This window comes from Oncorhynchus kisutch, linkage group LG17, assembly GCF_002021735.2.
Source record: "Oncorhynchus kisutch isolate 150728-3 linkage group LG17, Okis_V2, whole genome shotgun sequence".
NCBI lineage: Eukaryota > Metazoa > Chordata > Actinopteri > Salmoniformes > Salmonidae > Oncorhynchus > Oncorhynchus kisutch.
In genome coordinates this window covers 4,598,199-4,625,698 of record NC_034190.2, presented here as the reverse complement: position 1 = coordinate 4,625,698, position 27,500 = coordinate 4,598,199, and the positions used below count along the sequence as shown (strand labels likewise).

General features: G+C 44.4%; 1 protein-coding gene across 1 annotated transcript in view; it reads left to right on the top strand.

The window, feature by feature from the left end:
* LOC116354504 (FH1/FH2 domain-containing protein 3) overlaps nucleotides 1-27,500 on the top strand; it is a 51,200-nt gene that overhangs the window by 19,418 nt on the left and 4,282 nt on the right. Inside the window, exon 2 of the mRNA XM_031795013.1 lies at nucleotides 5,349-5,458. Within this exon, the coding sequence (XP_031650873.1) occupies nucleotides 5,349-5,458 (110 nt within the window). The remainder of the gene's footprint in view (nucleotides 1-5,348; nucleotides 5,459-27,500) is intronic.

The window sequence follows — 27,500 nt, the reverse complement described above, 5'->3', positions numbered from 1 at the left end:
GAGCAGAACTCTATGGGCCTTAGTCAAAAAAGTACTGCACTATATAGGTAAAATTATGCCATTTGGGACACGAGCTTAATGTTGAAAACAGCACCCAGCCACAAACGGATCCCTTTGTTCTCCAGGCTCTACACGACCAGCGCTCATGTTCGTTACCCACCCTGTAAACAAGACTTTATTTTACGGGCAACAATTGTTAAAAAGAAAAAAAGGGTGTGAAGCAAATGGAAAAAAAGCGAACGATTAAACAAACTATAGAGGGGAGAGACAGATGTCATTCCTGTAGGGGGGTGTGTTTACCCAGAATACACCACTCTCTACCTCTGTCAACGCTGTGTAAGCCATGCCACATTTAAAGAGCAACTGAAAGTAGCAACTTTTCCTTTTGAAAACAGCATATGTGGCATCAATTTGAGTTAGAAACATTGATTCTAGTGTCAAAATGTACTACAAAGTGTACATAGATATGCCAGTCTCATCCAAAACTGAGATTTGCTATATAATTAGGATAAAATGATCTGTCACGGAATGGAGGGTACAGTAACTGTTTTCCTTGGGTTTATTTCAATCCTGCCCACAGTTGGCAGCATCCAAATAATCATCAATTCGGAGAGCAGCTACACACGACCCGATTGTGAAACCCATGTCAAATTGGTTTGACATTGGATATCCCTATGGGGCTAGTTAGGGACCATAAGTAAATTACACAATGTCTATTGGGACAATATTTAAAAAATGTAAATAGCTCCAAATTTAAACGACTTCAAAAACTCAAACCAGAAATTCATATACAAATATTAAAAGCTTAACGAGAAACTAAAAGGTGTGCAACATTGAAAATATTGTCCCGTTTACATTGTGTAATTTATTGACAGTCCCTAACTTGCCAACATTTAGGCTAGCGAAAGTTAAACAAATTTTGCCACCAGTGAGTTGGTTTCGCTTGCTAGCTAGTTGAGTCTACTTCCAGACACAATACCTACTTCAAGTTATCTACAAGGGTAAGTGACTGTAACTGTGTTTTGGCAGAGAGTGAAAGTACAAATGCTTCCCACTTTCAAACACAAGAGACATCAAAGCACACGTCCCAGAAACAAATCTCGTTCTCAGTCACACTTCCTATAGAGGAGAATTGAAAACTGAGGCTAAATCAGATAGGTCAGACCCCACGTTAACCAATTGGCATATTTTGTGATTTAACCTTTATGTGACTAGGATCGGAAACTTTGAAAGAATGTATTTGGACAGGCACAGGTTTCACTATTACTTTCCTGTTACTCCAATCCGACCCTCTCCAATCCAACCCTCTCTAATCCAACCCTCTCCAATCCATCCATCCCTCTCCAATCCAACCCTCTCCAATCCAACCCTCTCCAATCCAACCCTCTCTAATCCATCCCTCTCCAATCCAACCATCTCCAATCCAACCCTCTCTAATCCAACCCTCTCTAATCCAACCCTCTCCAATCCAATCCAACCCTCTCCAATCCATCCCTCTCCAATCCACCCCTCTCCAATCCACATCTCTCAAATCCAAACCCTCTCCAATCCAACCCTCTCCAATCCAACCCTCTCCAATCCAACCCTCTCTAATCAAACCCTCTCCAATCCAACCCTCTCTAATCCATCCATCCCTCTCCAATCCAACCATCTCCAATCCAACCCTCTCCAATCCAACCCTCTCCAATCCAACCCTCTCCAATCCATCCCTCTCCAATCCATCCCTCTCCAATCCAACCCTCTCCAATCCATCCCTCTCCAATCCATCCATCCCTCTCTAATCCAACCCTCTCCAATCCAACCCTCTCCAATCCAACCCTCTCCAATCCATCCCTCTCCAATCCAACCCTCACCAATCCATCCCTCTCCAATCCAACCCTCTCCAATCCAACCCTCTCCAATGCAACCCTCTCCAATCCAACCCTCTCTAATCAAACCCTCTCCAATCCAACCCTCTAATCCATCCATCCCTCTCCAATCCAACCATCTCCAATCCAACCCTCTCCAATCCAACCCTCTCCAATCCAACCCTCTCCAATCCAACCCTCTCCAATCCATCCCTCTCCAATCCAACCCTCTCCAATCCATCCCTCTCCAATCCATCCATCCCTCTCCAATCCAACCCTCTCCAATCCAACCCTCACCAATCCAACCCTCTCTAATCCAACAATCTCCAATCCAACCCTCTCTAATCCATCCATCCCTCTCCAATCCAACCCTCTCCAATCCAACCCTCTCCAATCCAACCCTCTCTAATCAAACCCTCTCCAATCCAACCCTCTCTAATCCATCCATCCCTCTCCAATCCAACCATCTCCAATCCAACCCTCTCCAATCCAACCCTCTCCAATCCAACCCTCTCCAATCCATCCCTCTCTAATCCATCCATCCCTCTCCAATCCAACCATCTCCAATCCAACCCTCTCCAATCCAACCCTCTCTAATCCAACCCTCTCCAATCCAACCCTCTCCAATCCATCCCTCTCCAATCCAACCCTCTCCAATCCATCCCTCTCCAATCCATCCATCCCTCTCCAATCCAACCCTCTCCAATCCAACCCTCACCAATCCAACCCTCTCCAATCCAACCCTCTCCAATCCATCCCTCTCCAATCCAACCCTCTCCAATCCATCCATCCCTCTCCAATCCAATCCAACCCTCTCCAATCCAACCCTCACCAATCCAACCCTCTCTAATCCAACCATCTCCAATCCAACCCTCTCTAATCCATCCATCCCTCTCCAATCCAACCCTCTCCAATCCAACCCTCTCCAATCCATCCATCCATCCCTCTCCAATCCAACCCTCTCCAATCCATCCCTCTCCAATACAACCCTCTCCGATCCAACCCTCTCCAATCTGTGAATGAAAGAGGAAGGTTTGATGCAGTAATTCTAAAGTATTCAAAACAATTATGGTATCCAATCCTCGCCAACTGATACACTGGACTCCAAGTTTATCGGCCAATCAATCACTCCAATCTTAATTCCAACCCTCAGATGTCCACAGACTAACCCCTCTTTCCCCGGTACCATTTTAAACCTCTCTATTTTGACAATTTCTGGTGAGATTGCCCTAAAAAGAAATACTAACTAAGAGTATAATTATATTATACAAGTAATCACATATACAAGCTTGGCACACCTGTATTTGTGGAGTTCTTTCCCCCATTCTTCTCTGCAGATCCTTTCAAGTTCTGTCATGTTAGATGGGGAGTGTTACTGGACAGCTATTTTCAGGTCCCTCCAAAGATGTTCGATCGGGTTGAAGTCCGAGCTCTGGCCGGGCCACACAAGTACATTCAGAGACTTGTCCAGAAGCCACTCCTGCATTGTCTTGGCTGTGTGCTTAGGGTCGTTGTCCTATAGGAAGGTGAACCTTTGCCCCAGTCTGAGGTCCAGAGCGCTCTAGAGCAGGTTTTCACCAAGGATCTCTCTGTACTTTTCTCCGTTTATCTTTCCTTTGATCCTGACTAGTCTCCCAATCCCTGCCTCTGAAAAACATCCCCACAGCATGATGCTGCCACCACCATGCTTCACCGTAGGGATGGTGCCATGTTTCCTCCAGATGTGACGCTTGGCATTGAGGCCAAAGACTTCAATCTTGGTTTCATCATGTCAGAGAATCTCGTTTCTCAGCCCTTTGGTTGCCTTTAGGCAAGCGGGGTGTCATGTGTCTTTTACTGAGGAGTGGTTTCTGTCTGGCCACTCCACCATAATGTCCTGATTGGTGGAGTGCTGCAGAGATGGTTGTCATTCCTCCATTTCTACAGAGGAACTATGGAGCTCTGTCACAGTGACCATCAGGTTGTTGTTCACCTCCCCGACCAAGGCTCTTCTCCTCCGATTGGTCAGTTTGTCGGCCAGCTAAAGGAAGAGTCTTAGTGGTTCCAAACTTCTTCCATTTAATAATGATGGAGGCCACTGTGTTCTTGGGGACCTTCAATGCTGCAGACATATTTTGGTACCCTTCCCCAGATCTGTGCCTCGACACAATCCTGTCTGGGAGCTCTACAGACAATTCCTTTGACCTCATGGCTTGGTTTCTGCTCTGACATGCACTGTCAACAGTGGGATCTTATATACAGTGGGGCAAAAAGTATTTAGTCAGCCACCAATTGTGCAAGTTCTCCCACTTAAAAAGATGAGAGAGGCCTGTAATTTTCATCATAGGTACACTTCAACAATTACAGACAAAATGAGAAAAAAAATCTAGAAAATCACATTGTAGGATTTGTAATGAATTTATTTGCAAATTATGGTGGAAAATAAGTATTTGGTCACCTACAAACAAGCAAGATTTCTGGCTCTCACAGACCTGTAACTTCTTCTTTAAGAGGCTCCTCTGTCCTCCACTCGTTACCTGTATTAATGTCTTTTTTTTTTAAACTGCATTTTTTTTAAATACATTTAATTTTGATTGACAACTGCCGGGTTTCTGTACAGCACTTTGAGATATCAGCTGATGTACGAATAAATATATAAATACATTTGATTGATTTGATTGCCTATTTGCCAGCTGTTGTCTAGAGCAAATGTACCAGACACATTCGCTATTTAACGCAACAGTATTTGTGACAAAACTATCTGTAGAATTTCAAGAATTTCAAATGTGAAACACATTGAACTTTAGTTTTTTATTCGGTACATAAAAATGTGAGCAGATTTATTTTTACGTACTGATTTCCCTCCGTACCAAGTCAGTTTCTATCTACTGTCTGCTGTACTGCTCTTTCTCTCTGTTGTGAAAATGTATAATACCATTGTCCTTCATTCTCTCTCTCTCTCTCTCCCTCTCTCTCTCTTTCTCTGTCTGTCTCTCTCCCTCTCCCTCTCTCTGTCACTCTCTCTCTCTCTCTCTCTCTCTCTCTCTCTCTCTCTCTCTCTTTCTCTCTCTCTCTCTCTCTCTCTCTCTCTCTCTCTCTCTCTCTCTCTCTCTCTCCCTCTCTCACTCTTTCTTTCTCTCTCTTTCTGTCTCTCTCTCTGTCTGTCTCTCTCCCTCTCCCTCTCCCTCTCTCTGTCACTCTCTCTCTCTCTCTCTCTCTCTCTCTCTCTCTCTCTCTCTCTTTATCTCTCTCTCTCTCTCTCTCTCTCTCTCTCTCTCTCTTTCTTTCTCTCTCTTTCTGTCTCTCTCTCTGTCTGTCTCTCTCCCCCTCTCTCTCTCTGTCTCTCTCTCTTTCTGTCTCTTTCTCTTCTGTCTCTTTCTCTCTCTCTCTCTCTCTCTCTCTCTCTCTCTCTCTGTCTCTCTCTCTCTCTGTCTCTGTCTCTCTCTGTCTGTCTCTCTCTCTCTGTCTCTCTCTCTCTGTCTCTCTCTCTCTCTCCCTCTCTCTCTGTCTCTCTCTCTGTAGCTTGATGACTGTGCGTTGCAGCTGTCCCATAATGGAACCTACTTGGACCTGGAGTCTTCTCTGTCTGAACAGAGGGACGAGCTGGAGGGATTCCAGGAGGACATAGCAGGGTAACACTACCTACCTGTCTGTCTGTCTGTCTGTCTGTCTGTCTGTCTGTCTGTCTGTCTGTCTGTCTGTCTGTCTGTCTGTCTGTCTGTCTGTCTGTCTGTCTGTCTGTCTGTCTGTCTGTCTGTCTGTCTGTCTGTCTGTCTGTCTGTCTGTCTGTCTGTCTGTCTGTCTGTCTGTCTGTCTGTCTGTCTGTCTGTCTGTCTGTCTGTCAGAGGGAGGGAGATGAGGACACAGCAGGGTAACACTACCTGTCTGTCTGTCTGTCTGTCTGTCTGTCTGTCTGTCTGTCTGTCTGTCTGTCGGTCGGTCTGTCTGTCTGTCTGTCAGAGGGAGGGAGATGAGGACACAGCTGGGGTAACACTACCTTACAGTGTCTGCATCTATCCCTTGTCTTTCTTTCTCTCTTTCCTGTTGAAATGTCTTTAGTTGATGTACACAGCACCTGTCTGAGTGGACTGATCCATTCTGGAGCCGTGGGGATGGTACAGTCCATCAGTCTAAATAATTTGCTACTAAAATTGTCTATGGTTATATTATCTTCATATTGGTGTTGAGAGTGGAGGCAGCAGCGGAGATAGGAGGAAACAGAAATTCTAAAGTAACACCTCAAGCAACCACAACATGTCGGTTAAACAATTTCACAAATCTGTTTTTAAACTTAGCTATGCTGTAAATATAATTCACACTCTTTGACCTGAATGCCAAGCGTCACGTCTGGAGGAAACCTGCCACCATCCCTAAGGTTGTGAGGATGTTTTTCAGCAGCAGGAACTGGGAGACGAGTCAGTTTTGGGAAGAGATAAACGGAGCAAAGTACAGAGAGATCCTTGATGAAAACCTGCTCCAGAGCACTCAGGACCTCAGACTGGGCCGAAGGTTTTACCTTCCAACAGGACAACGACCCTAAGCACACAGCCAAGACAACGCAGGAGTGGCTTCGGGACAAGTCTCTGAATGTCCTTGAGTTGCCCAACCAGAGTCCGGACTTGAACCCAATCGAACATCTCTGGCGAGACCTGAAAATAACGACGCTTCCCATCCAACATGACAGAGCTTGAGAGGATCTGCAAAGAAGAACAGGAGAAACTCCCCAAATATAGATGTGCCAAGCTTGTAGAGTCATACCCAAGAAAACTCGAGACTGTAAACACTGCCAAAATGCTTCAAAAAAGAACTGAGTAAAGGGTCTGAATATTTTTTATTTGTTATAAATTAGTAAAAAATTCAGAACCTCATTTTTGCTCATTATGGGGTGTTATGTAAATATGGTTGTTACATAACAAAACTCAAGCGGATCGGAACACCTTCCGAAGGGGCTTTTTGTATCAATCAATCATTTATTCATTCATGTCATATGAGCCATTCATGATTTGAAATGCAATCAAAAAAAAATGTTTTAAAAATAAAATAACAAATATACCATTGAATAATTAGCGTAAACAATACATTGACCTAAAATATCCCATTTCAGAAATTCTATGACACTGGATCCCCTGCATACTAACCAATCCTATGACATTAGATCCCCTGCATACTAACCAATCCTATGACATTAGATCCCCTGCATACTAACCATCCTATGACATTAGATCCCCTGCATTACTAACCAATCCTATGACATTAGATCCCCTGCATACTAACCAATCCTATGACATTAGATCCCCTGCATACTAACCAATCCTATGACATTAGATCCCCTGCATACTAACCAATCCTATGACATTAGATCCCCTGCATACTAACCAATCCTATGACATTAGATCCCCTGCATACTAACCAATCCTATGGACATTAAGATCCCCTGCCATACTAACCAATCCTATGACATTAGATCCCCTGCATACTAACCAATCCTATGACATTAGATCCCCTCATACTAACCAATCCTATGACATTAGATCCCCTGCATACTAACCAATCCTATGACATTAGATCCCCTGCCATACTAACCAATCCTATGACATTAAGATCCCCGCATACTAACCAATCCTATGACATTAGATCCCCTGCATTACTTAACCAATCCTATGACATTAGATCCCCTGCCATACTAACCAATCCTATGACATTAGATCCCCTGCATACTAACCAATCCTATGACATTAGATCCCCCAACCCATCGATGGCCCTGCATACTAACCAATCCTATGGACATTAGATCCCCTGCATACTAACCAATCCTATGACATTAGATCCCCTGCATACTAACCAATCCTATGACATTAGATCCCCTGCATACTAACCAATCCTATGACATTAGATCCCCTGCATACTAACCAATCCTATGACATTAGATCCCCTGCATACTAACCAATCCTATGACATTAGATCCCCTGCATACTAACCAATCCTATGACATTAGATCCCCTGCATACTAACCAATCCTATGACATTAGATCCCCTGCATACTAACCAATCCTATGACATTAGATCCCCTGCATTACTGACCAATCCTATGACATTAGATCCCCTGCATACTAACCAATCCTATGACATTAGATGCCCTGCATACTAACCAATCCTATGACATTAGATCCCCTGCATACTAACCACAATCACGAATGAATGCAACTGTTTTTGTTGTAGTATTTATTGTAATAAAGGCTTTAGAACAAAACATGTTATTACTCTCTGCTAATAATTTATTTAGTGTTGTTTACATTGTCCCAAAACGTATATTGAATTTTATATATATATTGTACCTGTTTGGCTGTACTACTCTTTCTATCTGTTGTGAAAATGAATCTGTATCTCCTCTCTCTCTAGCTACTGTCTGTATCTCCTCTCCTCTCTCTCTAGCTACTGTCTGTATCTCTTCTCCTCTCTCTCTAGCTACTGTCTGTATCTCCTCTCTCTCTAGCTACTGTCTGTATCTCCTCTCTCTCTAGCTACTGTCTGTATCTCTTCTCCTCTCTCTCTAGCTACTGTCTGTATCTCCTCTCTCTCTAGCTACTGTCTGTATCTCCTCTCCTCTCTCTCTAGCTACTGTCTGTATCTCCTCTCCTCTCTCTCTAGCTACTGTCTGTATCTCTTCTCCTCTCTCTCTAGCTACTGTCTGTATCTCCTCTCCTCTCTCTCTAGCTACTGTCTGTATCTCCTCTCCTTTCTCTCTAGCTACTGTCTGTATATCCTCTCCTCTCTCTCTAGCTACTGTCTGTATCTCCTCTCCTCTCTCTCTAGCTACTGTCTGTATCTCCTCTCTCTCTATCTACTGTCTGCTGTACTACTCTTTCTATCTGTTGTGAAAATGTAATAATAACATTGTCCTCCATTCTCACATAATAAACGCACAGCGCTTGCTCCTTACCGCATTTATCTTATCCAGTATTTTCCACAACTAGTCACATTTATTCCACACATCTGACTTCCCCTTTACCTCCTGAGCAACCGGTAAACATTCCCCCAATTTCGAGTTTATTTGTCAGGTCCTCTGCATCCATTTTGCTGTTAGATGTTAAGGTGTTCAGAGTTTGTTATAACCAATTTAGTTTTTCAGTCTCTCGGGTTCCAACTTTGATGCACCTGTACTGACCTCACCTTCTGGATGATAGCGGTGTGAACTGGCAGTGACACGGGTGGTTGCTGTTCTTCATTGGCCAGGGAGTGTACCCATCAGTGATGTGTTGGGCAAGACCACAATACCGCCTGGAGTTGCCTGCGTTTGCGGACTGTGCCGTACAGCTCTACAGGACGCTCTCAATGGCGCATATGTAAAAGTTTGTCAGGGTTTTAGGTGACAAGCTTGTCCCAGTTTTTTAAATTATTGGTTGGTGAATGGACCCCAGACCTCACAACCATAGATGGGTTCTAAAACTGATTGGGATGTCTAGTTTTATCTTTCCTTAGGTGGAAAACAAGGCTCTTCTTGCCTCTTAGATCATTCACAGCCTCGTGGAAGTTACCTGTGATCTCTCTCTCTCTTTCTCTATCTCGCTCTCTCTCTCTGTGCCTCTCTCTCTCTCTCTCTCTCTCTCTTTCTCTCTCTCTCTCCTTCTGCGTTACTAACTTGATATTTTTAGTGGTTGTGCGACAGTGTTTGTGTGTATGTATGGATTAGCCAAAAGTCAAACATTGTGTGATCAATGGGTGAAGAAGTTACCCTATTCCACTCATGATGATGAAAGCAAGGTCAGAGGATAAAGGTCTCTCCACAATAGAGACAGAGAGATGGGTTTTCTCTCTCTCTCTCTCTCTCTAATTTTCTGATTTTCTGCTTCTTGAAAAGTTGGAGGAATCACAGCTTGCTGGATTTAACACTTTCTGGGAAGGATGAGTTCACGGAAAGTATGAACAGTTTGGAAACGGACCTGTCCTCCCTTCTTCCATGCAGAGTGGAGAGAAACTCTGGTCCTCTCTCTCTCTGTCTCTCTCTCTCTCTCTCTCTCTCTCTCTCTCTCTCTCTCTCTCTCTCTCTCTCTCTGTCTCTCTCTCTCTCTCTCTCTCTCTCTCTCTCTCACTCTCTCTCTCTCTCTCTGTGTCTCTCTCTCTCTCTCCGTGTGTCTCTCTCTCTCTCTCTCTATCTCTCTCTCTGTGTGTGTCTCTGTCTCTCTCTCTCTCTCTCTCTCTCTCTCTCTGTGTCTCTCTCTCTCTCCCTCTCTGTCTCTATCTCAGTATTTCCTTCTTATTTTCTCTACGGTGATATTCCACTGTTCTTCGAAGAGATACATTTTAATGGTGGAAAATATCTCTGTTTTCTTGCCCTGAATGTAGAAATGACATGGAGCTGTCTTGGCAATGGAAGCATTACCAACTTCAGGACACAAGGACCATGTCGTCATGACAATCGGTTGATTGATAGCGCTGTGATTGTAAGGGCAAATCATGCAGTCAATAAGACAAGGACTCGCCGAGGACTCCAGGGGTGTGTGTGTGTGTGTGTGTGGAGAGAGCTTGAGGACTACGTTTGAGTAAGGTGATGGACAGCTGAATGGATTCAGGTGTGTGTTTGGATGCTTGTGTAAGTTGACCCCATCTTACCAATGATGGACAGGTGAATAGAGTCAGGTGTGTGTTTTTAAGCGGGGGTGGGGGGTCTTGAGAAACCGGTTAAGTTTAGAAGAGTGTGCCAACCCCCTGTCAAACACAATTCACCCGACCATGAAGAGGGGCAGTTGGTTGAGTCGTCACGTTCCTGGAAAAAGCTAAAACATTCTGGGGAGTTAAATATTCAATCATTTTCTCTTCTCCTTTTTCTTGTCTCCACTCCTTCTCCTGTGGGTGGTGTCTGTCTCCTCTCCTTCTCCTGTGGGTGGTATCTGTCTCCTCTCCTTCTCCTGTGGGTGGTATCTGTCTCCTCTCCTTCTCCTGTGGGTGGTGTCTGTCTCCTCTCCTTCTCCTGTGGGTGGTGTCTGTCTCCTCTACTTCTCCTGTGGGTGGTGTCTGCCTCCTCTCCTTCTCATGTGGGTGGTGTCTGTCTCCTCTCCTTCTCCTGTGGGTGGTGTCTGTCTCCTCTCCTTCTCCTGTGGGTGGTATCTGTCTCCTCTCCTTCTCATGTGGGTGGTGTCTGTCTCCTCTCCTTCTCCTGTGCTATGGAAAACACACTGTGCACAACACACTGTGGACAACACGCTATGGACAACACACTGTGCACAACACACTATGGACAACACACTATGGACAACACACTATGGACAACACACTATGGACAACACACTATGGACAACACACTATGGACAACACACTATGGACAACACACTATGGACAACACACTATGGACAACACACTATGCACAACACACTATGGACAACACCACTGTGCACAACACACTGTGGACAACACGCTATGGACAACACACTATGGACAACACACTATGGACAACACACTGTGGACAACACACTGTGGACAACACACTGTAGACAACACACTGTGGACAACACACTGTGGACAACACACTGTGGACAACACACTGTAGACAACACACTGTGGACAACACACTGTGGACAACACACTGTGGACAACACACTGTAGACAACACACTGTAGGCAACACACTGTGGACAACACACTGTGGACAACACACTGTAGACAACACACTGTGGACAACACACTGTGGACAACACACTGTGGACAACACACTGTAGACAACACACTGTAGGCAACACACTGTGGACAACACACTGTGGACAACACACTGTGGACAACACACTGTAGACATAACACTGTAGGCAACACACTGTGGACAACATACTGTGGACAACACACTGTAGACAACACACTGTGGACAACACACTGTAGACAACACACTGTGGACAACACACTGTAGACAACACACTGTGGACAACACACTAAATAATGTACTTTTATCTCCATACATTTTCCCTGACACTCAAAAGTACTCCTTACATTTTGACAGGAAAATGGTCCAATTCACACACTTATCAAGAGAACAGTAACCGAAAGGTTGCTGGATCGAATCCTCCGAGTTGACAAGATAAAACTGTGTCGTTCTACCACTGTTCCCCTGAACAAGGCAGTTAACCCACTGTTCCCCTGAACAAGGCAGTTAACCCACTGTTCCCCTGAACAAGGCAGTTAACCCACTGTTCCCCTGAACAAGGCAGTTAACCCACTGTTCCCCGGTAGGCCGTCATTGTGAATAAGATATTGTTCTTAACTCATTTAACTAGTTAAATAAAGGTTAAATAAATGAAATATGCTACTGTGTTAACAATGTTCCACAATCAGCCTTCAATTCATAATTTCCTTCCTTCTGAAGTGAAATGGTAAGAGCAAGAGAACAAATGTGAATTAGCTACATTAATTCCCAGGCGAAACCAACAGTAACCTCCAGTCCTACAGTATACGACATCTTCCCATTAGATCTACAGTCACCTAGTGACCTGAGAGTGCCACAGTAATGAATGCAGTGTGGAACTGTCACAGGCAGTCACACTGTTTAGTCTATACAGGCCTGACACTATGTACACAAATCAAATCAAATCAAATCAAATCAAATTTATTTATATAGCCCTTCGTACATCAGCTGATATCTCAAAGTGCTGTACAGAAACCCAGCCTAAAACCCCAAACAGCAAGCAATGCAGGTGTAGAAGCACGGTGTACACACCACCTACCACCCACAGGAGGAGACACAGACACCACCTACCACCCACAGGAGGAGACACAGACACCACCTACCACCCACAGGAGGAGAGACAGACACCACCCACAGGAGGAGAGGAGACAGACACCACCTACCACCCACAGGAGGAGACACAGACACCACCTACCACCCACAGGAGGAGACATAGACACCACCTACCACCCACAGGAGGAGAGACAGACACCACCCACAGGAGGAGAGGAGACAGACACCACCTACCACCCACAGGAGGAGACACCGACACCACCTACCACCCACAGGAGGAGACACAGACACCACCTACCACCCACAGGAGGAGACACCGACACCACCTACCACCCACAGGAGGAGACACAGACACCACCTACCACCCACAGGAGGAAAGGAGACAGACACCACCCACAGGAGGAGACACAAACACCACCTATCACCCACAGGAGGAGACAGACCCCACCTACCACCCACAGGAGGAGAGGAGGCAGACACCACCTACTACCCACAGGAAGAGACAGAACAGTGGGTTAACTGCCTTGTTCAGGGGAACAGTGGGTTAAACTGCCTTGTTCAGGGAACAGTGGGTTAACTGCCTTGTTCAGGGGAACAGTGGGGTTAACTGCCTTGTTCAGGGGAACAGTGGGTTAACTGCCTTGTTCCGGGGAACAGTGGGTTAACTGCCTTGTTCAGGGGAACAGTGGGTTAACTGCCTTGTTCAGGGGAACAGTGGGTTAACTGCCTTGTTCAGGGGAACAGTGGGTTAACTGCCTTGTTCAGGGGAACAGTGGGTTAACTGCCTTGTTCAGGGGAACAGTGGGTTAACTGCCTTGTTCAGGGGAACAGTGGGTTAACTGCCTTGTTCAGGGGAACAGTGGGTTAACTGCCTTGTTCAGGGGAACAGTGGGTTAACTGCCTTGTTCAGGGGAACAGTGGGTTAACTGCCTTGTTCAGGGGAACAGTGGGTTAACTGCCTTGTTCAGGGGAACAGTGGGTTAACTGCCTTGTTCAGGGGAACAGTGGGTTAACTGCCTTGTTCAGGGGAACAGTGGGTTAACTGCCTTGTTCAGGGGAACAGTGGGTTAACTGCCTTGTTCAGGGGAACAGTGAGTTAACTGCCTTGTTCAGGGGAACAGTGGGTTAACTGCCTTGCTCAGGGGAACCGTGGGTTAACTGCCTTGTTCAGGGGAACAGTGAGTTAACTGCCTTGTTCAGGGGAACAGTGGGTTAACTGCCTTGTTCAGGGGAACAGTGGGTTAACTGCCTTGTTCAGGGGAACAGTGGGTTAACTGCCTTGTTCAGGGGAACAGTGGGTTAACTGCCTTGTTCAGGGGAACAGTGGGTTAACTGCCTTGTTCAGGGGAACAGTGGGTTAACTGCCTTGCTCAGGGGAACAGTGGGTTAACTTCCTTGTTCAGGGGAACAGTGGGTTAACTGCCTCGTTCAGGGGAACAGTGGGTTAACTGCCTTGTTCAGGGGAACAGTGGGTTAACTGCCTTGTTCAGGGGAACAGTGGGTTAACTGCCTTGTTCAGGGGAACAGTGGGTTAAACTGCCTTGTTCAGGGAACAGTGGGTTAACTGCCTTGTTCAGGGGAACAGTGGGTTAACTGCCTTGTTCAGGGGAACAGTGGGTTAACTGCCTTGTTCAGGGGAACAGTGGGTTAACTGCCTTGTTCAGGGGAACAGTGGGTTAACTGCCTTGTTCAGAGGAACAGCGGGTTAACTGTCTTGCTCAGGGGAACAGTGGGTTAACTGCCTTGTTCAGGGGAACAGTGGGTTAACTGCCTTGTTCAGGGGAACAGTGGGTTAACTGCCTTGTTCAGGGGAACAGTGGGTTAACTGCCTTGTTCAGGGGAACAGTGGGTTAACTGCCTTGTTCAGGGGAACAGTGGGTTAACTGCCTTGTTCAGGGGAACAGTGGGTTAACTGCCTTGTTCAGGGGAACAGTGGGTTAACTGCCTTGTTCAGGGGAACAGTGGTAGAACGACACAGTTTTATCTTGTCAACTCGGAGGATTCGATCCAGCAACCTTTCGGTTACTGTTCTCTTGATAAGTGTGTGAATTGGACCATTTTCCTGTCAAAATGTAAGGAGTACTTTTGAGTGTCAGGGAAAATGTATGGAGATAAAAGTACATTATTTAGTGTGTTGTCCACAGTGTGTTGTCTACAGTGTGTTGTCCACAGTGTGTTGTCTACAGTGTGTTGTCCACAGTGTGTTGTCTACAGTGTGTTGTCCACAGTATGTTGTCCACAGTGTGTTGCCTACAGTGTTATGTCTACAGTGTGTTGTCCACAGTGTGTTGTCCACAGTGTGTTGTCCACAGTGTGTTGCCTACAGTGTGTTGTCTACAGTGTGTTGTCCACAGTGTGTTGTCCACAGTGTGTTGTCCACAGTGTGTTGTCTACAGTGTGTTGTCCACAGTGTGTTGTCCACAGTGTGTTGCCTACAGTGTGTTGTCTACAGTGTGTTGTCCACAGTGTGTTGTCCACAGTGTGTTGTCCACAGTGTGTTGTCTACAGTGTGTTGTCCACAGTGTGTTGTCCACAGTGTGTTGTCCACAGTGTGTTGTCTACAGTGTGTTGTCCACAGTGTGTTGTCCACAGTGTGTTGTCCATAGTGTGTTGTCCATAGTGTGTTGTCCATAGCGTGTTGTCCACAGTGTGTTGTGCACAGTGTGTTGTCCATAGTGTGTTGTGCATAGTGTGTTGTCCATAGTGTGTTGTCCATAGTGTGTTGTCCATAGTGTGTTGTCCATAGTGTGTTGTCCATAGTGTGTTGTCCATAGTGTGTTGTCCATAGTGTGTTGTCCATAGTGTGTTGTGCACAGTGTGTTGTCCATAGCGTGTTGTCCACAGTGTGTTGTGCACAGTGTGTTTTCCATAGCGTGTTGTCCACAGTGTGTTGTGCACAGTGTGTTGTCCACAGTGTGTTGTCCATAGTGTGTTGTCCACAGTGTGTTGTGCATAGTGTGTTGTGCATAGTGTGTTGTCCACAGTGTGATGTCCATAGTGTGTTGTCCACAGTGTGTTGTCCATAGTGTGTTGTCCACAGTGTGTTGTGCATAGTGTGTTGTCCACAGTGTGTTGTGCACAGTGTGTTGTCCATAGTGTGTTGTGCATAGTGTGTTGTCCATAGTGTGTTGTGCATAGTGTGTTGTCCATAGTGTGTTGTCCATAGTGTGTTGTCCATAGTGTGTTGTGCATAGTGTGTTGTCCATAGTGTGTTGTCCATAGTGTGTTGTCCATAGTGTGTTGTCCATAGTGTGTTGTGCACAGTGTGTTGTCCGCAGTGTGTTGTCTACAGCGTGTTGTCCACAGTGTGTTGTCCATAGTGTGTTGTGCATAGTGTGTTGTCCATAGTGTGTTGTCCACAGTGTGCTGTCCATAGTGTGTTGTCCATAGTGTGTTGTGCACTGTGTGTTGTCCATAGTGTGTTGTGCACAGTGTGTTGTCCACAGTGTGTTGTCCACGGTGTGTTGTCCACGGTGTGTTGTCCACAGTGTGTTGTCCACAGTGTGTTGTCTACAGTGTGTTGTCCATAGTGTGTTGTCTACAGTGTGTTGTCTACAGTGTGTTGTCTACAGTGTGTTGTCCATAGTGTGTTGTCCATAGTGTGTTGTCCACAGTGTGTTGTCCACAGTGTGTTGTCCATAGTGTGTTGTCCACAGTGTGTTGTCCACAGTGTGTTGTCCACAGTGTGTTGTCCACAGTGTGTTGTCTACAGTGTGTTGTCTACAGTGTGTTGTCCACAGTGTGTTGTCCACAGTGTGTTGTCTACAGTGTGTTGTCCACAGTGTGTTGTCCATAGTGTGTTGTCCATAGTGTGTTGTGCACAGTGTGTTGTCCATAGTGTGTTGTGCACAGTGTGTTGTCCACAGTGTGTTGTCCACGGTGTGTTGTCCACGGTGTGTTGTCCACAGTGTGTTGTCCACAGTGTGTTGTCCACAGTGTGTTGTCTACAGTGTGTTGTCCATAGTGTGTTGTCTACAGTGTGTTGTCTACAGTGTGTTGTCCATAGTGTGTTGTCCATAGTGTGTTGTCCACAGTGTGTTGTCCACAGTGTGTTGTCCACAGTGTGTTGTCCACAGTGTGTTGTCCATAGTGTGTTGTCCACAGTGTGTTGTCCATAGTGTGTTGTCCATAGTGTGTTGTCCATAGAGTGTTGTCCATAGTGTGTGTTGTCCACAGTGTGTTGTCCACAGTGTGTTGTCCATTGTGTGTTGTCCACAGTGTGTTGTCCACAGTGTGTTGTCCACAGTGTGTTGTCAATAGTGTGTGTTGTCCACAGTGTGTGTTGTCCATAGTGTGTTGTCTACAGTGTGTGTTGTCCACAGTGTGTTGTCCACAGTGTGTTGTCAATAGTGTGTGTTGTCCACAGTGTGTGTTGTCCATAGTGTGTTGTCTACAGTGTGTGTTGTCCACAGTGTGTTGTCAATAGTGTGTGTTGTCCACAGTGTGTGTTGTCCATAGTGTGTTGTCTACAGTGTGTTGTCCATAGTGTGTGTGTATTTTAAGCACTGTGTTCTTACTACTCTGTCAGCCTGCAGTAGGTGGGCCTGCCTGGGAACAGCAGGTCGTAAGGTCACTACCAGCCCCTAATTTACATAGGATTGGTTCATTTCCACTCTCCAGGGGATCCAGTGTCATAGGATTGGTTACTATGCAGGGGATCCAGTGTCATAGGATTGGTTACTATGCAGGGGATCCACCCCTTCAACAGCTGAAAGCAGCATCGGTTGTTGAGGCAAAGATGGAGGCACTCAGTCTGTAAAGATTGATAGAGAAATTGGTCAATGTGTGTTTGTTGTACTGTCTCTTCCCTGGGTTGTACTGTCTCTTCCCTGGGTTGTACTGTCTCTTCCCTGGGTTGAGCTCTGTTTCAGTATAAGGATTTTTCTCCTGGTCTACTGCTTGCAAGACACGTTCTCTCTCTCTGTCTCTCTCTCTCTCTCTGTCTTTCTCTCTCAATTCAATTCAAGGGGCTTTATTGGAATAGGAAACGTGTGTTAACATTGCCAAAGCAAGTGAGGTGGATAATATACAAAAGTGAAATAAACAATAAAAATTAACAGTAAACATTACACATGTCATATTATATATATATATATATATATAAATACTGTATACAGTGTTGTAACTATGTACAAATGGTTAAAGTACAAAAGGGAAAATAAATAAACATAAATATGGGTTGTATTTACAATGGTGTTTGTTCTTCACTGGTTGCCCTTTTCTCGTGGCAACAGGTCACAAATCTTGCTGCTGTGATGGAACACTGTGGAATTTCACCCAGTAGATATGGGAGTTTATACAAATTGGGTTTGTTTTCGAATTCTTTGTGGATCTGTGTAATATGAGGGAAATGTGTGTCTCTAATATGGTCATACATTGGACAGGAGGTTAGGAAGTGCAGCTCAGTTTCCACCTCATTTTGTTGGCAGTGAGCACATAGCCTGTCTTCTCTTGAGAGCCATGTCTCTCAAGACCTTTCTCAATGGCAAGGCTATGCTCTCTGAGTCTGTAGATAGTCCAAGCTTTCCTTAAGTTTGGGTCAGTCACAGTGGTCAGGTATTCTGCCACTGTGTACCCTCTGTGTAGGGCCAAATAGCATTCTAGTTTGCTCTGTTTTTTTGTTAATTCTTTCCAATGTGTTAAGTAGTTATCTTTTTGTTTTCTCATGATTTGGTTGGGTCTAATTGTGCTGTTGTCCTGGGGCTCTGTAGGGTGTGTTTGTGTTTGTGAACAGAGCCCCAGGACCAGCTTGCTTAGGGGACTCTTCTCCAGGTTCATCTCTCTGTAGGTGATGGCTTTGTTATGGAAGGTTTGGGAATCGCTTCCTTTTAGGTGGTTGTAGAATTTAACGTCTCTTTTCTGGATTTTCATAATTAGTGGGTATCGGCCTAATTCTGTTCTGCATTCATTATTTGGTGTTTTACATTGTACACAGAGGATATTTTTGCAGAATTCTGCATGCAGAGTCTCAATTTGGTGTTTGTCCCATTTTGTGAAATCTTGGTTAGTGAACGGACCACAGACCTCACAACCATAAAGGGCAATGAGTTCTTCAACTGATTCAAGTATTTTTAGCCAGATCCTAATTGGTATTTTGAATTTCATGTCCCTTTTGATGGCATAGAATGACCTTCTAGCCTTGTCTCTAAGATTGTTCACTGTGTTTTTATTTATTTATTTATTTTATTTTACCTTTATTTAACCAGGTAGGCAAGTTGAGAACAAGTTCTCATTTACAATTGCGACCTGGCCAAGATAAAGCAAAGCAGTTCGACAGATAAAACGACACAGAGTTACACATGGAGTAAAAACAAACATACAGTCAATAATGCAGTATAAACAAGTCTATATACAATGTGAGCAAATGAGGTGAGAAGGGAGGTAAAGGCAAAAAAGGCCATGATGGCAAAGTAAATACAATATAGCAAGTAAAATACTGGAATGGTAGTTTTGCAATGGAAGAATGTGCAAAGTAGAAATAAAAAATAATGGGGTGCAAAGGAGCAAAATAAATAAATAAATTAAAATTAAATACAGTTGGGAAAGAGGTAGTTGTTTGGGCTAAATTATAGGTGGGCTATGTACAGGTGCAGTAATCTGTGAGCTGCTCTGACAGTTGGTGCTTAAAGCTAGTGAGGGAGATAAGTGTTTCCAGTTTCAGAGATTTTTGTAGTTCGTTCCAGTCATTGGCAGCAGAGAACTGGAAGGAGAGGCGGCCAAAGAAAGAATTGGTTTTGGGGGTGACTAGAGAGATATACCTGCTGGAGCGTGTGCTACAGGTGGGAGATGCTATGGTGACCAGCGAGCTGAGATAAGGGGGGACTTTACCTAGCAGGGTCTTGTAGATGACATGGAGCCAGTGGGTTTGGCGACGAGTATGAAGCGAGGGCCAGCCAACGAGAGCGTACAGGTCGCAATGGTGGGTAGTATATGGGGCTTTGGTGATAAAACGGATTGCACTGTGATAGACTGCATCCAATTTGTTGAGTAGGGTATTGGAGGCTATTTTGTAAATGACATCGCCAAAGTCGAGGATTGGTAGGATGGTCAGTTTTACAAGGGTATGTTTGGCAGCATGAGTGAAGGATGCTTTGTTGCGAAATAGGAAGCCAATTCTAGATTTAACTTTGGATTGGAGATGTTTGATATGGGTCTGGAAGGAGAGTTTACAGTCTAACCAGACACCTAAGTATTTGTAGTTGTCCACGTATTCTAAGTCAGAGCCGTCCAGAGTAGTGATGTTGGACAGGCGGGTAGGTGCAGGTAGCGATCGGTTGAAGAGCATGCATTTAGTTTTACTTGTATTTAAGAGCAATTGGAGGCCACGGAAGGAGAGTTGTATGGCATTGAAGCTTGCCTGGAGGGTTGTTAACACAGTGTCCAAAGAAGGGCCGGAAGTATACAGAATGGTGTCGTCTGCGTAGAGGTGGATCAGGGACTCACCAGCAGCAAGAGCGACCTCATTGATGTATACAGAGAAGAGAGTCGGTCCAAGAATTGAACCCTGTGGCACCCCCATAGAGACTGCCAGAGGTCCGGACAGCAGACCCTCCGATTTGACACACTGAACTCTATCAGAGAAGTAGTTGGTGAACCAGGCGAGGCAATCATTTGAGAAACCAAGGCTGTCGAGTCTGCCGATGAGGATATGGTGATTGACAGAGTCGAAAGCCTTGGCCAGATCAATGAATACGGCTGCACAGTAATGTTTCTTATCGATGGCGGTTAAGATATCGTTTAGGACCTTGAGCGTGGCTGAGGTGCACCCATGACCAGCTCTGAAACCGGATTGCATAGCAGAGAAGGTATGGTGAGATTCGAAATGGTCGGTAATCTGTTTGTTGACTTGGCTTTCGAAGACCTTAGAAAGGCACGGTAGGATAGATATAGGTCTGTAGAAGTTTGGGTCAAGAGTGTCCCCCCCTTTGAAGAGGGGGATGACCGCAGCTGCTTTCCAATCTTTGGGAATCTCAGACGACACGAAAGAGAGGTTGAACAGGCTAGTAATAGGGGTGGCAACAATTTCGGCAGATAATTTTAGAAAGAAAAGGTCCAGATTCTCTAGCCCGGCTGATTTGTAGGGGTCCAGATTTTGCAGCTCTTTCAGAACATCAGCTGAATGGATTTGGGAGAAGGAGAAATGGGGAAGGCTTGGGCGAGTTGCTGTTGGGGGTGCAGTGCTGTTGTCCGGGGTAGGAGTAGCCAGGTGGAAAGCATGGCCAGCCGTAGAAAAATGCTTATTGAAATTCTCAATTATGGTGGATTTATCAGTGGTGACAGTGTTTCCTATCTTCAGTGCAGTGGGCAGCTGGGAGGAGGTGTTCTTATTCTCCATGGACTTTACAGTGTCCCAGAACTTTTTTGAGTTAGTGTTGCAGGAAGCAAATTTCTGCTTGAAAAAGCTAGCCTTGGCTTTTCTAACTGCCTGTGTATAATGATTTCTAGCTTCCCTGAACAGCTGCATATCACGGGGGCTGTTCGATGCTAATGCAGAACGCCATAGGATGTTTTTGTGTTGGTTAAGGGCAGTCAGGTCTGGGGAGAACCAAGGGCTATATCTGTTCCTGGTTCTAAATTTCTTAAATGGGGCATGTTTATTTAAGATGGTTAGGAAGGCATTTAAAAAAAATATCCAGGCATCCTCTACTGACGGGATGAGATCAATATCCTTCCAGGATACCCCGGCCAGGTCGATTAGAAAGGCCTGCTCGCAGAAGTGTTTTAGGGAGCGTTTTACAGTGATGAGTGGAGGTCGTTTGACCGCTGACCCATTACGGATGCAGGCAATGAGGCAGTGATCGCTGAGATCTTGGTTGAAGACAGCAGAGGTGTATTTAGAGGGGAAGTTGGTTAGGATGATATCTATGAGGGTGCCCGTGTTTAAGGTTTTGGGGAGGTACCTGGTAGGTTCATTGATTATTTGTGTGAGATTGAGGGCATCAAGTTTAGATTGTAGGATGGCTGGGGTGTTAAGCATGTTCCAGTTTAGGTCGCCTAGCAGCACGAACTCTGAAGATAGATGGGGGGCAATCAGTTCACATATGGTGTCCAGAGCAAAGCTGGGGGCAGAGGGTGGTCTATAGCAGGCGGCAACGGTGAGAGACTTGTTTTTAGAGAGGTGGATTTTTAAAAGTAGAAGTTCAAATTGTTTGGGTACAGACCTGGATAGTAGGACAGAACTCTGCAGGCTATCTTTGCAGTAGATTGCAACACCGCCCCCTTTGGCAGTTCTATCTTGTCTGAAAATGTTGTAGTTTGGAATTAAAATGTCTGAGTTTTTGGTGGTCTTCCTAAGCCAGGATTCAGACACAGCTAGAACATCCGGGTTGGCAGTGTGCTAAAGCAGTGAATAGAACAGGGAGAATAGGGAGGAGGCTTCTAATGTTAACATGCATGAAACCAAGGCTATTACGGTTACAGAAGTCGTCAAAAGAGAGCGCCTGGGGAATAGGAGTGGAGCTAGGCACTGCAGGGCCTGGATTCACCTCTACATCGCCAGAGGAACATAGGAGGAGTAGAATAAGGGTACGGCTAAAAGCTATGAGAATTGGTCGTCTAGAACGTCTGGAACATAGAGTAAAAGGAGGTTTCTGGAGGCGATAAAATAGCATCAAGGTATAATGTACAGACAAATGTATGGTAGGATGTGAATACAGTGGAGGTAAACCTAGGTATTGAGTGATGAAGAGAGAGATATTGTCTCTAGAAACATCGTTGAAACCAGGAGATATCATTGCATGTGTGGGTGGTGGAACTAATAGGTTGGATAAGGTATAGTGAGCAGGACTAGAGGCTCTACAGTGAAATAAGCCAATAAACACTAACCAGAACAGAAATGGACAAGACATATTGACATTAAGGAGAGGCATGCTTAGTCGAGTGATCAAAAGGGTCCGGTGAGTGGAGAGGTTGGTTGGTGATTTAGACAGCTAGCCAGGGCATCGGTAGCAAGCTAGCATAGGATGGAGGTCTGTTGTTAGCCACCTCCTGCGCTCCGTCAGTAGATTAGTGGGGTTCCGTGTGGTAGAGGGGATTAATCCAAATCACACAACAACAACAAAGATAAAAACAATAGATATAGTTATAGAGGCCCAAGAAGAAAACATAATAATAATAATAAAAAAATAATAATAAAAAAAAAATGGTCCGATTGTCTATTCAGATAGCAGCCGGTAAGACAGCTAACGGTTAGCAGGCCGCAGATGGGCGTTCAGGTAACGTCGCGACGGAGGAGCCAGCCGAATAACTCCTTCGGGTAGATAACGGCGGCAGTCCAGTTGTGAAGGCCCGGTGGGGCTCCGCGAAGGCAGCAAACCGGGTCCGGATAGGCGACTGCAGCCCAGGTGCGATTGATGGAACTCAGGAGTGATTGACGGAGCTTGCTAGCTCCGGAACAATTGATGTTTGCTCCGGAATCGACGAAGGCCGATAGTCACACGGATAGCAGCTAGCTAGCTGTGAGATCCGGGCATGAATGTCCAGAGAGCAGTCGAAATCCAGGGACATGGAGAGAAAAATTGGTCCGGTATGCTCCGCTCCGAGCCGCGCTGCGCCGTACAGAACTGGCGATAGACTTTCGAGCCAAAGGATAGCCGATGACCACAAACCGTGGTTAGCTGAACACCAACGACTTGCCAGTAAAGGAGCCAACTAGCTTCTGAACTAGCTTCTGGATTAGCTTCTGGCTAGTTTCAGGCAAGCCTCCTGGAGTTTCTGGCTAGCTTCTTGGAGGATTACAGATCTGAGGTAAATAATACTTTTTTATAAATATACATTGGTGAGGCGGGTTGCAGGAGAGTGTTTTGAAGATGAGTTGATGGAAAATAAAAATAAAATGTATGTGAAAAAGTTGTAAATATATATATATACAGGACACGACAAGACGAGGACAAAAGACGTCTGAACTGCTATGCCACCTTGGAACAAGGTTTGTGGAAGTTACCTGTGGCGCTGATGTTTAGGCCAAGGTATGTATAGTTTTTTGTGCGCTCTAGGGCAACAGTGTCTAAATGGAATTTGTATTTGTGGTCCTGGCGACTGGACTTTTTTTTGGAACACCATTATTTTGGTATCCTGCTTGTTTGTATTACACTGGATCTTTCTGGAATAAGTTCCTCCATATTGTATTTCCTCTTAACTTATTCTGTGGTACAGTATTTTTTTTTTATCTAACTGTACTGTTAGTCCTTCCATTTCCTTTGTTAATATGGACTCTTTTGACCGAAATTGCTTTCGTTTTATAGAAAACAAAACATCACTGCTCTAGAGGAGATTTGCATGGAGGAATGGGCCAAAATACCAGCAACAGTGTGTGAAAACCTTGTGAAAACTTAAAGAAAACATTTTACCTCTGTCATTGCCAACGAAGGGTATATAACAAATTGAGATAAACTTTTGTTATTGACCAAATACTTATTTTCCACCATAATTTGCAAATAAATTCATAAAAAATCCTACAATGTGATTTTCTGGATTTTTTTTTCTCATTTTGTCTGTCATAGTTGAAGTGTACCTATGATGAAAATTACAGGCCTCTCTCATCTTTTTAAGTGGGAGAACTTGCACAATTGGTGGCTGACTAAATACTTTTTTGCCCCACTGTATATAAGGTCCCACTGTTGACAGTGCATGTCAGAGCAGAAACCACCTGGCGTATCAGATTTCAATAAAGCATTTCGGCGAAAGCATACCAAGCGTTTATGTAAGAACATCTCTCTCAGTAGACAAAATATTACAAACAGCTAGCAGCCAAGTAGATTGGTCACGAAAGTCAGAAAAGCAATAGATTAAATTGCTTACCTTTGATGATCTTCGGTTGTTTGCACTCACGAGACTCCCAGTTACACAATAAATGTTCCTTTTGTTCCATAAAGATTATTTTTATATCCAAAATACCTCCATTTGTTTGGCGCGTTATGTTCAGAAATCCACAGGAAAGAGCGGTCATGACAACGCAGACGAAAGTTCATAATAGTATCCGTAATGTCCACAGAAACATGTCAAACGTTTTTAATAATCAATCCTCAGGTTGCTTGTAAAATATATAATCGATAATGTATCAACCGGGACTGTCGCTTTTTCAATAGGAGAGGGAGAGACAATGGCTGCCCCACTCTGTTGCGCAAGCAAATCTCTCTGAACACCTAGCTATCCACTGACACGATGTTAATTTTCTCTCTCATTTTTCAAAATAAAAGCCTGAAATTATGTCTAAAGACTGTTGACAGTCTTGAGGAAGCCATAGGAAAAGGAATCTGGTTGATATCCCTTTAAATGGAGGCAAGGCATCCAATGGAATAGAGAGCTTTCAGGAAAAACAGCACTTCCTGGTTTGATTTTCCTCAGGTTTTCGCCTGTAATATCAGTTCTGTTATACTCACAGACAATATTTTGACAGTTTTGGAAACTTTAGAGTGTTTTCTATCCTAATCTGACAATTATATGCATGTTCTAGTTTCTGGGCCTGAGAAATAGGCTGTTTCAAATGGGTTCATTTTTTTTGTTGCCAAAAACGAAAATCCTGCCCCCTGCACTCAAGAAGTTAATAGTTGATTATAAGATTTGTATTTGATCATGTTTTTGCTCTTTATTCTTTGTTATAGAGCCAAAAAGATTAGAGAAGTGGTTTACCACTTTATCCATACGTCTCCATTTTAGATAGATAACTATTTGTGTTGTTGTTTGTTTAGTGTTTTCCAATTTTCCCAGAAGTGGTTAGACTCTATGGATTCTTCAATTAAATTGAGCTGATTTGTGACATGCTGTTCCTTCTGTTCCCGTAGTGTATTTCTGTATTGTTTTAGTGATTTACCATAGTGAAGGCGAAGACTCAGGTTTTCTGGGTCTTTATATTTTTGGTTGGACAGGTTTCTCAATTTCTTTCTTAGATTTTTGCATTCTTCATCAAACCATTTGTCATTGTTCATTTTCTTTGGTTTTCTTTTTGAGATTTTTACATTTGATAGGGAAGCTGAGGTCAAATATACTGTTAACATTTTCTACTGCCAAGTTTACATCTTCACTATTACAGTGGAACGTTTTACCCAGGAAATTGTCTGAAAGGGATTGAATTTGTTGTTGCCTAATTGTTTTTTGGTAGGTTTCCAAACTACATTCCTTCCATCTATAGCATTTCTTAATGTTACTCAGTTCCTTTGGCTTTGATGCCTCATGATTGAGTATTGCTCTGTTTAAGTAGACTGTGATTTTGCTGTGGTCTGATAGGGGTGTCAGTGGGCTGACTGTGAACGCTCTGAGAGACTCTGGGTTGAGGTCAGTGATAAAGTAGTCTACAGTACTACTGCCAAGAGATGAGCTATAGGTGTACCTACCATAGGAGTCCCCTCGAAGCCTACCGTTGACTATGTACATACCCAGCGTGCAACAGAGCTGCAGGAGTTGTGACGTGTTTTTGTTGGTTATGTTGTCATAGTTGTGCCTAGGGGGGCATATGGGGGAGGGAATGCTGTCACCTCCAGGTAGGTGTTTGTCCCCCTGTGTGCTGAGGGTGTCAGGTTCTTGTCCAGACCTGGCATTTAGGTTGCCACAGACTAGTACATGTCCCTGGGCCTGGAAATGATTTATTTCCCCCTCCAGGATGGAGAAGCTGTCTTCATTAAAGTATGAGGATTCTAGTGGGGGGATATAGGTAGCACACAGGAGGACATTTTCCTCCGTTGAGATAATTTCCTCTTGAATTTCAAGCGAAATGTAAAATGTTCCTGTTTTGACTATTTTAATAGAGTGGGTTACGTCTGCTCTATACCAAATTAGCATAGTCCCTGAGTCTCTTCCCTGTTCCACATAGTCCCTGAGTCTCTTCCCTGTTCCACATAGTCCCTGAGTCTCTTCCCTGTTCCACATAGTCCCTGAGTCTCTTCCCTGTTCCACATAGTCCCTGAGTCTCTTCCCTGTTCCACATAGTCCCTGAGTCTCTTCCCTGTTCCACATAGTCCCTGAGTCCTTTCTCTATTTATTTATACAGTATAAAGGGGATTCTAGTGTGGGGGACATACAGAAAACAGTGTGTGAAAAAAGTATGATCCCCTTGCAGATTTTGTACGTTTGCCCACCAATCAATTTATAACATTTTTGGACGTTTTTCTGGATTGTTTTGTTGCTATTCTCTCACTGTTCAAATAAACCATTAAAATTATAGACTTGTTTCACCCTCTGTGTGTTGACAGCAGAAAAGGACCTTAAAGTATCATCAAACAGACTTACAGACATTTTCCTTTGTGGGGAAAAAAAAGCATTCTTTCAATGACAGACACATCAGGGTTACCAATTAAGGTGGTGCTCTTCAGAATATAATGTCTTACTTGTAGGAAGCGGAAAAAGTCCTGCTTTGGGAGTCGATATTTCTCGACCATCTGCTCAAATGACAACAAAATCTTATCAGCAAATAAGTCATTTTGCCTGCGTACTCCCTTATTAAGCCATATGTTAAAGCCAGCTTCCAGCAATCCTGGACTGAAATCTGGGTTGTTAAGAATTGGGGTAAGAGCAGAGGTTAGTTTGGACCTTCCCAGGAAGCGAAAAAAGTGTGGCAGAAAGAATTGTCTGTTACTATTGACGAAGAGATGTGGGAGGACATTTGGAGATATGCAAAAACAATATCTATATGTAACCGTACTAGAGCAATCCAATTAAGAATAATACACAGATTGCATATATCCCCAAATCGCAGACATGCTTTTAGCCCCACTTCCTCTTCCCCTCAGTGTCTTAAATGCAAAACTGATACAGGCACCCTAACACATTGTTTATGGTCATGTATGGTCATGTACCAAAATACAAAGATACTGGTCTGGTGTTCTGCAAGAAATTGAAAAGATCCTAGGGGTTGATCTAGAATTGGACCCAGTTTCTTTACTGTTAGGTCTCCCTAGTAGGCATGTTACTTCTGTGGGTAAAGGGAGGCTTTACCACATCCTTACCTTCGCAGCGAGGAGA